Consider the following 17,337-nt stretch of genomic DNA (forward strand, 5'->3'; position numbering starts at 1 on the left):
ACCGCGACTCCCATCATACTCTTGGCTACACCCCCTTCCCAGCATGCCCATGCTTCCTCCCTCTTGACTCTGCTTCCCTGTGAGGGGTGTGACAGCAATGGCAAGATGGCTGACTGTGTAGTCCTGATGTATGATGTGGGCTATTTCCCAGCATGGCCTTGTGATCCCCACAACAGAGCCCAGTGTCAGACATCTTGTCAGTCCCTTCCCACTCCCTTTGAGGCGAGTATGTTTCATTTTGATCTTGCTGGGCCATGTGGGCGGGTGTAGGTTATCTGTGACTGCGAATCCCATCATACTCTTGGCTACACCCTCCTTCCCAGCATGCCCATGCTTCCTCCCTCTTGACTCTGCTTCCCTGTGAGGGGGTGTGACAGCAATGGCAAGATGGCCGACTGTGAAATCCTGGTGTTTGTTTGGCTACAAGTCCCAAGTGAGCCCCTGTGCTTCACACAGCAGCACCCAGTACGGGGTATCTTTTGCTGATATTTCAATGAGGTGTGTGTCAATGCATTATACCCAGTGAGTTGTGTGGAGTTTGTGTTGAGGGGGGTGTCTCCCCATGCTGAGTAGTCTGGTCAGGGCTATCAGTTCTCCTTCCCATCATGAAACGTGCTTCCATTGTAGGGCATGCAAGTTGTCTTTCAGGATGTCAGTCAGTGGTGTCCTGCTTGTGATTTGGACAAGTTTTTGTTTTTTGCTATCACCTTATGGAAAACTGAACAAGCGGACCCGATCGTCGTCCTAGGTACCTCGGACCTTACTTTCCCTGACAAATGGTCAAGAGGGGATTGTAACGTCGATCGGTTACCAGAGGCATAACTACCTCTTTACTCAAGTACTCTCAAACGGAGATACTGTGAGTACATTACCACTACATTACACTCACAGCACACTTTAGGGTGTGTGCTGATATTTACACGTGGCCTATACCTTGTTTTTATGGCCATTCACCTTTTTCTGGTCCTGACGAAAGCCTCTAGAACCATCCAGAAGGCTGAAACTAGTTGACCTTATTTACAAGGGATATCAGGAAAATAATATTCCTAACTATATATCCCGCTTAACCTTTTAACATTAGTCCTGGGACCCTTTTAATAAAAAGTTTTTTTCAAAGGGCATTTCTCAGAGACTTTTTTAACCTAAAGTCACATCTCACATAGCACGTCACTCTCTGCTCAATATCCTGCTCCGCTGTAATCCAGGCGTCGTAGCACAGCTGGATTGTACTAGGCAATCCAGTTGGGCCCCAATGATGAAGCATGCCACCTACTAGGTAGGTGGGTGAGGGGTTTTTTCCACAGCAGTTGTGCTCTCTCCTTTCAAGTTTTCCATAAGGTGATAGCAAAAAACGTTTGCTCTGAATCGTCAAAAACTTGTCCATTTTGTTTTGCTAAAGTCATTGGGGAAGAGGACAAGTTTTTCTTTTTCCTCGCTCTCTTTTTGTTCCTATCTGCTTGTGATTTGCACACAAGCCCTAGCAGGCTTCATGTCTGTCGGTGAAAATCACGTCGGTTTTCCGGCCGGATCACTATTTTCCCTCCGGCTCGGTCGTACGGCTTGTATTCCGTACGTGTCGGTAGTAATTCACTCGCGTTGCATCGTACTGCACGGGTCGTACGGCGTTGGTCCGTGTCGGTCGGTATTCGGTCCGGGTCCGTGTCGGTCAGTTCGTTTTGCGGCCGGAATCGGAATCGGCCCCTAAATGCAACAGTCGGATAAGTGTTGGATAGCAGAGTGGTGAAAGAATGTATCCCCACTTCAGTGAGTGCAATAATAGGGAAAGTGTTGGATAGCAGAGGGGTAAAAATTGCTAATGATACTTAAACAGTTGAAAAAATATATATATACATTTTAAAAAATCATAAAGATAAAAATACAATATTTAAAAAAAATGTTTTTAAATATATTACACATTTAAAAAGAACATATAGTATAATATTAATTACATATAACCAAAACCTACAAATAATATATATAATTAATTAATAAATACATTCATAAACAATTAATATAAATAGCAAATATTAACAAAAAAAATAATTTAAAGCATAAATGTATTTATTTTATTTCATACCCTATAACATCAATTCAATACAAAAACACTTCAATATTTTTTATTACATTTATTTCCATAATTAACATAATTAATAATCAATTAAAAACATCTTATTAATAAACAAAATAAAAATAAATATTTATTGAGTACACAAGATGTAACATTCTAATATCCGCAACACACACCTAAATTAAACTATACAAAAATAAAACACAATTATATATTCTTTTTTAAAGAAAACTATTACTATTAACAAATAATAATTAAATAACAAAATTGTATTAAATACCCTACCTTTACCCCTTTAAAAGTGAAAACAAAACATAAACAAATAAACATTTACTCAAAATAGATATTAAATAATTAACAATAATTAACAACTATATATTAATTAACTAAACACAAATTACTTCCCAACCTTTACTCCTATAAACACAACACACACATAAAATTAATTAGACAATTACCAGAATTAATTACAATTATTTAACAACTAATTATTAATTCATCAATAAAAAATAATTTACTTCCCACCCTTACCACCCTTTCACACCTATAAAAACTACCACACACAAAGATTATTAATTACACGATTACCAAAATTAATCACAAATTAATTAATTACAATTAATTAACAACCAATTATTAATTCATAAATTAAAAGTAAATTTCTTCCCACCATTTACACCTATAAACACCACAAAAAACGCCTTAAATTAATCACACAATGACAATAACTAATTACCAACTAATTAAAATTAATTAACAACCACATATTAATTAATTAATAATAAATTAATTTACACATTTAACACTATAACATCTCAATTAACAAATATTAATAAATAAAATGTATCAATAAGTTAAATATAATTACTTCCCACTCTATTCCCCTATAGACCCACAACCTGCTACGGTACTAAAAGTGCAAAATTCTAATTAAAAAAAAAATAATAACTAGTACAAATTTAACACATACATTAAAAATACAAACAAATCTTGTAGAAAAAAATGCATCACATACATATAAAATATATACTAAAATACATAACAATAATAAATAACAATATTTTTAACAACTATATTTTTGCAAACAATATTAAACACTTCGATAAAATCAATATTTTTTAAGTAAAATCACCATTCTAGACCACGATATTCTTGCTGCGATATTCCTGAAATACGATATTAATGATTTGATATTTGTGTATCTCGATATTTTGTACTCCATATTTTGTCTCTGCACCGATTTGAGGGCCATCCTCCATGGTACCTTAGAATGACTTATAATATTGTGAGACGGCCAATCAAACATGCACATGCGGTGGGGGCATTTCTGTAATTTGTTATATTTGAATAAATCCCATTCAAATATTGTTGGTGTGGATACGTGTGTATCCACGTGGCCATCTCTGATTGGGTTTTCTTAAATTATGACACAGATGCATTCAAAGATGGCCACCACAGACATACATCCATGGCGTTCATCTTTAAATGTATTTTCTTATATTTTTATTTTATACATTCGCAGATGGCATATCCACTTCTGCAGAGCACCGGTGAAACCTGTCAATAGCGTTAAATGTTGGAAAGGTGTGTATAGGGCATGGTATAAGGCATGGTTGAAGAATGAGGCAGCTCAAACTCATCTGTGGTAACAACTTTCAAACTAGCCCCATACTACAGGAGGCAGCAACTAGACGGAGGCCGCAGGTGCTTTTTAGTGGAGTCTGGGGAAAGAGATGAAATGGGATGGTGAGGTGAGGTGAGAAGAAGTAGTTAAAGTAGTGAGTTATGAGAGCTGAGCATCGAAAGAGGTGAATACAAAAGTGAATGGGCAGGTGCGCGTGTGAAGTGTGTAGATGGGAGAGTACAGTACGGTTTGTGTGGGGAGAAATTAGACGAGGAAGTTGTAGAGAAACGGCGAGTTGTGCAGCTGGAGAAAGGAGCAGAATATGTTGATGTGGTGAAGAGAGTGTAAGGTGAAGGTGCAGATTTTGAGAAATAAAGTGAACGATGTGGGCGGTAAGAGGAATTGGAGCGGTTTGTGTACTCAATAAATGGTACTCCACGTCTTGATCAACACTTCCTCCTGTATTCAGGACACAGGGGTTAAGGAGGGATAAATCTGCTATGAGGGACCAGTGTGGGGCAATCTAGAAGTGCCAAAAGGACTGGTCTGACGGCCAGTGTATGAGTAGATTTTTGTCCTGTTTCTGGTCCTGTTTATGGTCTAGTGGGCAGGTTTTTACTGTTGATTTCTCTGATATTATCAGAAAAATTACCTGCAGAAAGTATACATGCATACAGTCTCCCATTCGCTGCAAAACACATAAACAGCCTGTCTTTACACGGTAAAAACTTCCCCGATTTGCAGACTAGTGCCGCTTTTTACCTATGTGATTCACTAATAGCAGGTATGCAAATTAACCACGTTAAGCACAAAAGCGTGGCAAAACACACAATCAAAGAGATGTAACAGCAGTCACCGAACACTAAAGCTGTAATTACTTTTTCGAGAAAGGGAAGTAGGTTAGGAACAGTTAAGCCTTAGCACTTCGAGCTATTTCACACGGTTCAACAAAGCATCTAGCCTGACACAAAATAAACCGAGGCCTCACAGGGCAAGTCCTTTCACTCAAGCTGTGGTGCGCCCCCCTCTATGGGGGCCGCTAACTGAACTTAATATAGTTACAAATTTTGTTGCATTAAAAGTTAGCTGGAGCTTTTATTTTTGCACTAAATGCAGAGCAGTCCTGTCCAGGGGCACAACTTCGCCCCCTGCAGCACTTGCAGAGCAGGGGGACCCAAAACCCTTCAGGGGCCTGCAATCTTTTAGGGGGCTTCAACTAAGTCCCAAGTTTATGAAAATCTGTGAGATATTGGTGACCCGGGCCCCTTATCTCGTTCTGCGGGGGGAGGATGAGGGGAGCACCATTTTGTGTTGCACCAATGGCCATGGTAGTCTTCCTGAGCACCATGTTGCTCGTTGTAAATCACTCATTATTGAAGCGGCACATGGAAAGACAATGTACACTGAGGCACAACATTGAGGAGTCCATCTATGGGGAACAGAAGTTTATCACCAGACAGTGATTCACCGGTGCAGCAATGCCAAGCCACTAGTCATAATCACTGCATCAGGCATCAACAGTGGAGCCACTGGCATCTGCATTCTGCAGACCAAGGCGGAACTGCTGCTTCTGCGTCACCGTGCTTGGTGCGGGGGCTGGGTTGTAAGGATATTGGCCTGACCATGAGGCAGTACTGCACAGACTCAGGAAGGCGGGGCTTACCTGCTAGTGGCCCAGCTCAAAGAAAACCAACCAATGGGAGGCAGGTGCAGTCAGGACAGTGCTTCAAAAAGGGATGTTGATCCTGCCCTGAGGGCATGCCACTCACTGTGAGGCAGATCAGACAGTGGTTGAGGACTTCATCAAGATGTGTCATGGATGCTGTCAGACTGTGCTCGCCTTCCACTCAGCTCTCCTGAAGCTCGTGAAAGTGTCCTGGTCCTCTGAAGGGAATGCTAGTGCTTAGCATTGGCAATCATGGCACAAATTAAGCACTGGAAAAATGTCAACACAATGTTACGACTGGGAGCTTCAAATGCTTAACAATCTGTCAAGGGGTGCTGCGACCCTGTACAGATTGTCTCTGGGTATTACAGAACTTATAAAACACGTATATTAAAGCTGTGAATAGCCCTACACTAAGCTATTTAATACAGAAATATATAAGTTAAGTTCATGCAGGTATTCACGTGCTGTGTAAATATTTTAGGTCAAAGGCAAAAATAATAATTGAAGTACGAATGAAGACCACAGCCGGTGCTTACATAAGGCAAGGTAAAACCGAAGCTTCAGAGCAAAACCAAGTGGAGAACAAACATTTAGGGGCCGATTCTGATCCTGGTCGGAAGGGCACCGAACGCGATCCGGCTGGAAAAAACTACGAGCCGTACGCGTGTTTTCCGCCCGACTCGTACAGCTGTACGAGCGAGCCAGTACGATACGAGCTACATGAAATTCACCGACCGAGTCGTTTCCGGGTCCGAACCGCTCCGTACGTCTCGGTCGTAAGCTAACCGTGGCGTGCAATGGATCTGATTCACGACTGAGCCAGTACGATGCACGCGTCGGACAGCCTGTGCGAGCCGGAGTGTCCTGAGGAAGGTCCTGTTTTAACAAGGACCATAACGTTTACTCATTTCATAATGAGACAGCGAGGGTGGAGATCACACATGCTGGGAAGCAGTTTAATAGAAGCCATTGCAATTTGGTATACTTCTCATCACAATGTTGTTGAATATGGTGATCTGTAAGTAGTTCATTCAAAGCAGCAAGCTATTGGCACTTTTGCGTGGCACTTGTGTTGGGGCCTATGTAAGCGATATTATGCTCTCTTGATATCTTCCGTCCAGTTCACTAATAGCACTGAGAAGTTTTGGATACAATAGATTGGTTTCACAAAGAAAGCCAGATATGCTTTCCCAACAATTGACATGGACTTCCCTCCCCCCAGATACCTTTCAGGGAAGGGGTATTACTGGCAAAAGCTTGTCAATATCCACACACATGTCAGTTTGTGGGTGTTCACCGCCCTTTGGAGGTGTTTCTGGTCAGAAACACACACAACTCGCCCCTCTGAAGAGGATTACACAAGTAAACCACTTACAGATACAAATTCATCTTTTGTGAATTTTAAAGTTGAATTTGCACTCAGAAATGCTGCTATCTGTACACCTGGGTGCCACTTTGCAAATAGTTTAAATGGCCCCTTGGGCAGCTCATACATGCTACAACAAGCTCTTTGGATCCATCACAAAGTGTAACTAACTACACAATCCATTCTAAACTGTCCCAAGGGTTAAAAATGTAGGTGCATAAGCCTCTTGCGTCCCTAGGTCACTTTCTGTAATGTGGTCCTAGATGATGACATGAATCTAGTGCAGTGTTTAAAAGACTGGGAGACTAGTCTGTTGGGACTTTTTTACCAAACTACAAGTCTAGCTCCACCTCCAGACTCCTTGGAGATAAAAATATTACCACCTCATTACTCAAGGAGCTGAATTATTCCATCACTGTTGGGTTCTGTTATCAGTACGCTTCATCCCACTGTGAAAGTCTAGGTGGAGATGAATGAGTGCTTTTCTATGAAGTGAAAGACGACCAGGAAGCAAACTGATCCACTGTGGCTATCGCTTAAACTGTCAATTACACAAGGAATACAAAATGCAAATGGGATCCGTCCCCTGCTTCCATCTGTGCTATAATGCAGTTTGCAATTACTATGCTGGTCAAACCGGAAGAAAATATATGACAATAAGGCAACCTTTTGTTGAGCATCTTATGGGCATATTTAAAAAAAGGACACTGTAAATCCATTGGGATGTGTGACAGGACAACTCCTAACCCTGCGGACAGGAGGTGAATGGGTCCCACCCGGAGGAAACAACATTGTTCCCTTCCAGAGTAGTCTAGGTTTAATTCATCCTTGAACTAGTGTGGCCTTTATGTCAATATCAAACTCAATCTAACGTGCCCCATTAATGTTATTTTAATAAGGCTGTTTGTGTTGGGGTTCCCAAGGTGCACATTAAGTAATATCTCATGACTGGCATTTTTAGAAAGCGTAGGCTACTTCAAAGCACTAAAGAGGAGCAGGCCCCATTAGCTGAAGTTGGTGAAACAGTATCCCAGGTAGGACACCACTCCGTTGAATAACAAATTGCCTGGTGCTCCAGCACCTTGATTTCCTGGGAATGGGAATGCCGGACCTAAAATTACTGGATGAAAAATCTAGCTGGTAAAATCATGTGTTACAGCTGGAACAAAGCCCAGCATTAAGCCCCACTCCCACTCAATCCTGCCAGTGGCATAGTGGAACATGAAATGCTCCCACCTGTCAGCACCTTAGGTAGAAAAAGATAATGGCGAAGGAAGGTAAGTCCGGATCAAACAGCACCTCAAAGAAATGGTAAGGTTTGTTAATGAGTTTCTAGAATGGAAGAGGGTGTCTTGAGGAGAAGCAGCCAGGTGACAATTAAATAGAAGACCAGCATTTTCGCAAACAAATGATATAAACTCACTGCTATCTAATTATATTAATTAGCTCAGCTCACCTTCCTAGAAAATTGTATGTTTTTAGCATGCGTTTTCTATTCCTCTACTCTACTCTACTGCCTTCTCATCACTACCTTCTATTGTGCCTCTTTCTCATTATCGTGTTCATTTTAATAAATGATAAAGTATGTTGCAGCCTGGAAAAACTAAATGTGACGAAACCCATGTTGACTGTCTTCACAAACACCACAACTGTCTTTGACAATTAATGTCCCAACATTTGGTTGTTTTCTGTGATATTGCTGGTTTTGTCATTACAAGGGCCTTATTACATATGCGATGCATTTTATACAAAATCAACACTTGTGTAAATGGAAATATAGGATTTCAAAAGTTTTGAAAACACAACAAAGGAATGAGATATACACCAAAAACTGTAATAAATAGAATCTATGCTACATCCCTATTTCTCATGTATACTTTTCTGGAATGCTCCAGACAGTCTGAATGTATTGTGAGCGAGGCATGGCCCCACACACTCAAGTTGCATCCTTCTTGTAGCTAGGTGCTGAACACACACCCACTTACGTGTTGATCTATACTACTACTTTGTTCTGTATTTTTTATTACTCACAATATTGTTTGGGTTGTGCAGTTAATCATACCTACTAGAACCATTGTAAAGTTGATATTATGAAGGAGTTTCTTGTTACTGTCTGATTCTTTCAAAAGCCATAGTAACCTGCTGCAATCCTTAGTGTGGCATTGTATTGGGGAGATTTACAGAAGCCAATGGTTTGAAGGTTTCCCGATCTCAGCTATGGTGTACATTCCCTTTTATGTTCACGGATCCCACCTCATAATGCGCCATCCCTTGCCTCAAATTCACTTCCTGGCAAGGTCCACCTCCTCTCTGTTTGTTGTCCATTACCAGTCTTTAACTCCCAGCTTCTATAATATATTATAGTGCTGCTCCGTCAGCCTGTCTTTTTGGGAAGCCTGACATTTAATAGAAGCAAATCATAGCGAATTGTGGTGTCTTGTTCAAACACTGTTTCTGTGGGACATCTAAGGCAATAGGTAGATATGGTAACCATTTGGTGCAAATTCGAAAAGCGCAACTCAAGACAACCATGAGTCTGTGATTCATCAGGTAAAACAAGGTGAATTCAAAATATTGTTGCGTAGTTGAAAAAGCAAGACTTCTCGTCATGCCATGTTGCATTAAAAATGCATAGGCACATACAGGAGTGTGTGTATTAAACCTCACAATCATTTGTGGCTGGATAATTTTCGTTCAGTACCAAAATGGATGATTTTTAAATGGGTTTCCCCACTTCGCTTTCCAGTTTCAGGAAATGTACAAAACACAAAATAATTAATTTCTTAGCAAAATGCATCACGGTGTGTGCTGGAAAAATAGCTTGATAACAAAAAAATGAATCAATTTGTGAAAAAAATGATTTTGGCACAAAGCAGATCAATCTCTACCTTAGTCAACCATAATCCCGAGGAAAGAATCCCCTAATTTTGAATTTGGCAGATTTTCAGAAACGTGGATTTAGCTTGCAAATAATTTTGACCATTTCAAAAGTAATCTGCCCGTGGTGAGTAAAACTTTCATTTAGTAAATCATGGACAGATTGTATGTAGCGTGTCCTGCTTTCGATACTGCAAGCAATTTTTGAAGCTGTTTTGCATCATAGGCTGGACGTCCTTCAAATTACTCTAGTTTACAATTTGCCAAAGCATACACTTTTTATGGAAGGAAAACACATATTTCATTTCTTTAGGTAGCTTTAGTAACATTTCCACTTTAGGAACTCTTGAGTATGTGTAACGAATTCACGGCAGTGATTGCTATGTGCGCGCTAATGCCTGTATAGCCATACACAGTAAAGAGTAAAACCCACATTGCTGGGGAACCAGTGAAGTGTGTCATAAACCACCGGAAGCCGGCTCTTAATTAATATGGAAAATCCCAGACAACGCCCTTACCACAAACGACATGGCTCAAAAACGCAGTAAATTGCAGACAACAAGGAATTTCACTGACTGAGAGACCTACTTGTTTCACTCAAATAGGTTACAAAAAAAGCGGAACCACGGGCAAGACTTATTTAACAGGAGAGTGAACTTTAACAGGGCTCTATTTAACTTTGAATAAAAATAAACAGCGGACTGTTAGAGTGTGTGTATACGAGTCACAATGACGGTAACTAAGCAGCGTGCGTACCTTGAGCGAGGCTGGGTTCCGTGAATGCGCGCTATTGTCGCCTGAGGTACTTCGTGGCAGGGCGGCGCCGGTATTGGTGGAGGTCTCTGAAACCACCCCCTCAGACTCCGGTATGAGTGCCAACTGTGTCTGCGGGCCATGCGAGCATTTTTCCCCGAGACCATCTATGGACGTTTCCATGGGATCCAAATATTTTTCCTCAGTACCGGATCCATCGTCGCTGGTCTTGGAGTTGCAAAGCATGATCGACCTGGAAATGGACCGAAACTTTCTGGACTTCCGGTTCTTTTTCCCTGTACTGTTCTGTCGTTCCATCTTTAGGTACGATGCGGTGTTCTGTTTGGTTCATGCTCGTAACCACCTGCGAAGGCCGTTAAATCCTCCTTTTGTGGTCTCACTCCTTGAAAGTTTCTCCTGAAAGGAAAATAACAAATCATAAAAAGTGTGAGAAATGCCTTCTTGTTGACATGATAAGCGCCTGTCGCAGTTTAGCCGCCCTGAGTGAATATACAGAGCCCTTTCAGAGCCTCAGAAAGCACATGGTGCCTCATGACCGGCCCTTCGGATTGCTTGGAATGGCTTCACAAATGTCAATCTCACATTTAGTATATGTGTTTTTGTTTAAACACATGCTATTAAAAAAGAAAGATGAAAACATGTTTTATTTTTGGTAAACAGGCTTAGTTAAATATTGGAAGTCCTTCCAAATCATGTTCTTAGACCTGTAAGTCTGTAAATGAAATGATTGAAACGAGAGGGCTGTTAGTTCTGTTCAGTTTATTGGATTTTAGAGAAGTGCCGTTTGGCAGCACGCGCAGCCCTTGAATGTCATCAGTGAGTCAACAGGTCTGCGCAGAATCACATCCAAAGCAGTATTTCTCTGCGTCGAGTCCAACTTTCCACCTCGACGAGGTGGCACTGCTTGCATCAGAAAGCATTTCCTGCAGGTGCTGAGTGAAATACTATAGCTCAGCCATTACTTGCATCCATGCGGTTATTGGATGAACCCATGTCAGAGACGTTTTAAGTCATGGGCAAAGTGGACAACTGCGAAAGGGAAATTTCTCTTTATTTGTGCTCGGTCTATTTTATTTAGTTTACTAAACGTATCACCTAACTTCACTCCTGACTCTGTCTTTCTCTCTACCCAGTGTTATCTTAGGGATTTTTGGTGGACTGGAATTATCAGGAAATTGGTAATAAGATTAAATATTTTTCTGAAAAGGGGCGCCCAAGGTATGTCTTGGCCAGAGCCCCCAAAATCTTTAAAATGACACTGAACCCATTCCAATGAAACACACCAAAGCATAAATCCCTTAGAAGGTACAGGCACCATGGATACATTTTAAAAATAGATGCCCACGTTCATATTTCAGTGATGCAAACATGGCCGGACTGGCCATAGTGGGCACCGGGCGTTCCCGGGTAGGCTGCTAGGGTGGGGGCTGGTTTTGGGCCCCTGGGGGCCGTTTTTGTTACCGGGGGTCGGACATATCTGCACCCAGTGACAAAATCGTCCGAAACCGGCCCTCACAAACTGCTCGGCTGCACTCCCCTTCACCGCAGGGAGGGCGGCATACCAGTTTGCCAGGGCCAGATTCTGTTCCCAGTCCAGCCCTGGATGCAAATGAACACCCACTGGTAATCCAAACATTTATTTCTCCAGCATCATTTCACAAGTCAGCTTGGATGACGCCTTGAAATGCACCACAACCGCTAGGGTCACCTGGTGAAATCTAACAGTATGCATTGACCATGCCTGCCCCCAAACCTCAAATTATGTATTACAATATAATATAATTTGGAATATGAAATCGAAAGAAGAGACCATACACATTACCTTTTGTGGGAGAGTTAAACTGGTAGAAGAATGTGGATTCCCCTAATTCTAAATATCACATAACGAATAGATGAATTTATAGAGCCCTTCTATATGGAATCTAATTGTCTTCAGGTATATTAGTATAAAGCAGCATTTTAAAACTTGTTTAACAATAAACATTTTTGTATTTATGTACTATTCTAGTCATACACTAAAATCCAGAATAAGGAAGGAACGTTTTTGAACCAACTGTCTCCTGCTAGCCTCTGGGTCTCTCACCATCACCGTCTGTTCGAGACAGCTTGAAGGTTACATTGCAGTGAATAAATCCAGGGCCTGGTTACTGTATACTCATACAATCCTTCCCATTGACCTACTTGTGTGCAAACCATGGATTTGTAAATTGGAGTACAGTGGTTTTGATAGTTTTATAACTCAATTTAAAAGCAGACAGAACTCAAAATTAATTACATGTCTGCGCAACTAGTGATTTACTAATAACTTGGGAGAAATAAACACACAGAATGTTGCATATCACTGAAGTAAGGGAAAGAAGCACATGTAACATATGGAAAAACAACAATTCAGTTAGTCAAGAATAAATAACTGTTAGCAGAGGTCACCGCATAGACAGCTTTATCAGTCTGTTACAACAGCTCTTGTCATTAATACCTCAAAAAGATGTATAAAGAATTACAGACAGAGAGTGGGCTTTGGGTCAGACCTCAACTTCCATTGGCCTTTGTGTGTTTTTCATGGTTTACCATTGCTTAGATGAGCTGTTTTTCAAGGCAATGACATTTTGAGGATGGTTACATCAAATAGCCCTTTGTTAAACTGCAAAAGAAACATGACACGTAGTTTCCGACTGAGCCCTAGTGTGTTTTAGTTTGATGCTGGGAAATCTTCCTGGCCAACGGCATTGCAGCAGGCATTGGACAAGCTAAAACTTAGTACAGTCTGGAACTCCAATTTGACTATAGTTCCTTCAAAGAAATCACCAATAGGGCTACAAAACTACTTTCACGGATCATTGACAAGGCAGAGTATGCCCATAAAAGGAATGGTTGGGCAGTGCTGCCTTCATATTCTGCATGGTCCCCACAACCTTACCTGACGACGTACATAGCAGCATCTACTCACTATGAATTATTACTAATTTGCCAGGGGGCATACCCTTGCAAGGACTGTGTCCCTTCTTGGAAGGAGTCTTGGCCAGACACTAAATGCCACCTTTGCAGCTATAGCCAAGAAAGCCTACTCCATTTGTTGTGTACATGTTCACCCCTTCTACTCCTGAGGTGAAAATTGTTACTCCCTGTTTGAAGGGCCCTGCAAATTAGGTCCTGTTGTCCTGCAGTAATAATTCTTCTAAACTGACACAATATTCATTTAGCATGTAGGACAACTGGGTTCTTGCAGCATGTTGTTAAGCTGCTTTCACAGTAAACAACTGGCCCTTATCAATGTTCCTATGGCTTCGACCTGATGTCTGACAGATGTTACCATTGTTTTGTGGGCCCTGTGAGCACACATTCCAAAGCTGTAATATCTGTACTTCCTATTAAAATGCACTGTAGTCACTTTTCCAAAATGCTTCTGTTGACATAATATTTGCCTTACTTGCCTCAATGTTTTCAATTAATCGGCCAAAAAATATGAATTAGTTGTCATTTATTAGGTCTCGCAACCTGCGTTGCACTGCGCAGCAGTGCTCGCGCAGGCGAGAGTCCTTTTGTCCGGGGTCCAGAAATGGACCCTGGAATCGCACACGTGTGTTCGTTTTCTTTTCAGCTCTTTCATTGGCCCTTGCGTGTGTCTTAGTCTTAAAGGCTGCACGCAATTGGCCTGACGCGCGCGCATAGCTCCTCCCATGGCCTACTGGTGTCTATTATGCGCACCAAGCGCGTAATAGACACCAATAGGCCATGGGAGGAGCTATGATCGTGCCCAGAGTCAGGCGTGATGTGCGCGCCTCTTGCTTTTCTTTATTTTTGGTATAAGCGTGGCACCCGCGCTTTACTTATAACATTGAAAGTAAATCGCGGGTGCCGCGATTATACCAAAGGTAAAGAAATTGATATTGTTTTTCTATTTCTTTACTTTTGGTATAATCGCGGCACCCGCGCTTTACTTTTGATATTATAAGTAAAGCGCCGGTGAGGGCGGGGATTGGAGTTTTACGTGCCCGGCCAGCTATTTAAGCTGATGCTGGGTCGGTCGCGCAGCAGTATGCGGGGTGAGAGGAGCCCTTACCTTGATTTTTAACTTTGTTCCTGTTTCCTAAATTTTATCTGTGTTGAAAAAACTCGTTACTAATACTTTTAATAGACCTGGCACCTCTGTTTTCTTAAATATTTTACTGCTCGCATTGTGATTGAGGGGATATTTGCTTTTTTGCACATCATTTTCAGGGATTGATATTTCTGTGTCCTTTTTCTTTGCTTGTCTCCGCTTCCCCGGTCCAACGCCGGCCTTGCTGCCGTTCGATTGGAGGGAAGCGGACACACCCCCTTTCTCCAGCGTACCGGCCTTCTAGTTTCTCTCATTGCCGGTGAGGGTGGGGATTGGAGTTTTACGTGCCCGGCCAGCTATTTAAGCTGATGCTGGGTCGGACGCGCAGCGGACGCGCGCAGCGGGCGCGCCGGCGGCGCGCCAAAGGCAAGCCCGTCTGCGCCCGTCCACGCCAAGACCGGGACAAGAGTGGGAAATGCTGCCCTTCCAGCGCTAAAAGCAGTATATACTGCAGAGACTTTGAGAACTCTCAATAATAGGGTTAACTGTAAATGTCTCATTCCACCTGATTCAGTCGTTGGGGCTTGCTCCTGCTATAAGTGCATGATTAATCTTCCCTTTGAAATGCATATTGTCAAAAATAATAATAAATCTGGTCCTGCTAGATCTAGCGGCCATGGTCAGCTTAAAGGAGGTCTGATCAATGCCAGATCCATGTATAAGTAAAGTGCGGGTGCCGCGATTATACCAAAAGTAAATGAATAGAAAAAAACATCTATTTCTTTACTTTTGGTATAATCGCGGCACCCGCGCTTTACTTATAACATTAAAAGTAAAGCGCGGGTGCTGCGATTATATCAAAGGTAAAGAAATAGATTTTTTTTCTATTTCTTTACTTTTGGTATCATCACGGCACCCGCGCTTTACTTTTAATGTTATAAGTAAAGCACGGGTGCCGCGACTATACCAAAAATAAAGGAATAGAAAAAAAATCTATTTCTTTACTTTTGGTATAATCGCGGCACCCACGCTTTACTTATAACATTAAGATTAAAGCGCGGGTGCCGCGATTATACCAAAGGTAAAGAAATAGATTTTTTTTTCTATTTCTTTTTTTAAAATGTCTTGTTTTATTGAGGACAGGTCTTGCATGTTATGATAAAAGATTCAAACCTTTTCTGCACTGAGATTACTCTGACATCTTGGTTCAGTGATGTTCCATTGCTGTAATATACATTTCAACATAAAACTCTCAAGATTGATCACGGACTATCGAATGAATGAGAAATATGTATTCACTCTTCTGCAGATGAAATAAAAGTCAGTTTGAAATGAAATGCCAAGAGCAGAGTAAAGTGATGTCCTTACTGTTCTCCAATGTCTGTCTTGTAGTTGCAAACAAACCTCAGAGCAGGGGTTTAGCATCGGGCACAGCATTGCTTTAAGATAACCTCTTACCAATTTGCCAAAGTTCAAGAGACAAGCGACATACATGAACCAATTAACATCTGGATATTCTTCCTCATTTATTAATTCTCAGTCACCCTGAACTTTAATCTCTGCCACCGCACCTGTCAGTACCTAAAGGAGTTTCATTGACTGCACTAGTGTAGCTGACCTAACTGATATCCAGGCCAGCAATATCCTTCAAAGCCGAGCACCTCACACAACAACTAAATGATTACACAGGTGAAATCAATAGTAGCCCGTAGCAGAAATCACCCACTATTGGAAAGAGAGCGACACAAGAAAAAGGGTTGTGTTGCCCACGATTGATGATGGAGTGAATTCTAGGCAATAATCATCCTGACTTAAAAGCTTTAATCCCTGAGACATTGTCTCTGGAGAGAGATGTTTCGTGAGGGTAGCTTCACAAATCAGGAAGGCAAGAACAGCAGATCGATCTATATGCGAACACACACAGCTGCAGAGCACTTCAGAGTTATGGAGGCTTTGTTAGTTTCTGGACTAGGGAATATACCAAGAGCCAGCGACGGCCCGTATAGGGCATATTACCGGGGCGGTGACGTGGGGCAGAGGAGGGGCACGGTGGGGGGTTGCAAAATGCGGCATACGGCTGATTGCAGGTAAGTTACGAAAAAAATAAAGAAAATAAATTTCGTTGCGCGTGCAGCAACGCCAAATGCGATGCAGCGTGCGCAACAAAATTTGTTTTCTTTATTTTTTTCGTAACTTACCTGCAATCGGCCGTATGCCGCATTTTGCAACCCCCCACCCTGCCCCTCCTCTGCCTCACGTCACCGCCCTGGTAACACGCCCTATACGGGCCGTCACTGCCAAGAGCAATCACAGGTAAAAAAACAGCTGGAGATTTACATGGCATATTTTACATTACCGAGGGAATGTGGCAACAATACAGCTAAGCACAAACAAACGACAGCCAGAGAGGACAAGCTAAGATGCCCTGGGCTGTTTGTGTTCCAATGAAAGTATGGCCTCTTATAAATAAAAGTCCAACGACCCAGAACCCCAGGCCTAGAAATGGGACCTGGACACAAGGGTATCTGAAGGGAGTGGATCTACTTTAAGTAACCTCTACATTAGTAGGGCATTGTGAATAGGGAGGCTGAGAAATAACTGCCTGTTTACGGGTCACTTTCCCACTGCAAAAGTGTCATTAAAAGACACGACAACTGACAAGGAAGGTGGCGTAGCAGGGTCATGGCAACTTGCTGGTGGTAATCATGGCAACCTCCCATAGACCTTTAAGAATGGAGAAGGCTTGATAAACTGTTGACTTATGTTTTAGTAGATTACATTTGGACATATCTAATTTATAAACTGTGGTCTCTTGTGGGAGTTGACCAGAACTGCAAACAGTTTCAGAAGGCAAACGCCCAATGGAAGATAGCCTTACCTTATTTTTTTATACAGAATACATCCTAAAAGGCTGTAGGGC

The 17,337-nt window shown here is 41.8% G+C and overlaps 1 protein-coding gene across 1 annotated transcript in view; it reads right to left on the minus strand.

Annotated features, from left to right (window-relative positions):
• The window catches only part of IL16 (interleukin 16), a 482,340-nt gene that overhangs the window by 438,282 nt on the left and 26,721 nt on the right, over positions 1 to 17,337 (minus strand). Inside the window, exon 2 of the mRNA XM_085644300.1 lies at positions 10,361 to 10,774. Within this exon, the coding sequence (XP_085500426.1) occupies positions 10,361 to 10,675 (315 nt within the window). The 5' untranslated portion in view covers positions 10,676 to 10,774. The remainder of the gene's footprint in view (positions 1 to 10,360; positions 10,775 to 17,337) is intronic.

The sequence above is a fragment of the Triturus cristatus genome, chromosome 3_1, assembly GCF_964204655.1.
Source record: "Triturus cristatus chromosome 3_1, aTriCri1.1, whole genome shotgun sequence".
Taxonomy (NCBI): Eukaryota; Metazoa; Chordata; class Amphibia; order Caudata; family Salamandridae; genus Triturus; species Triturus cristatus.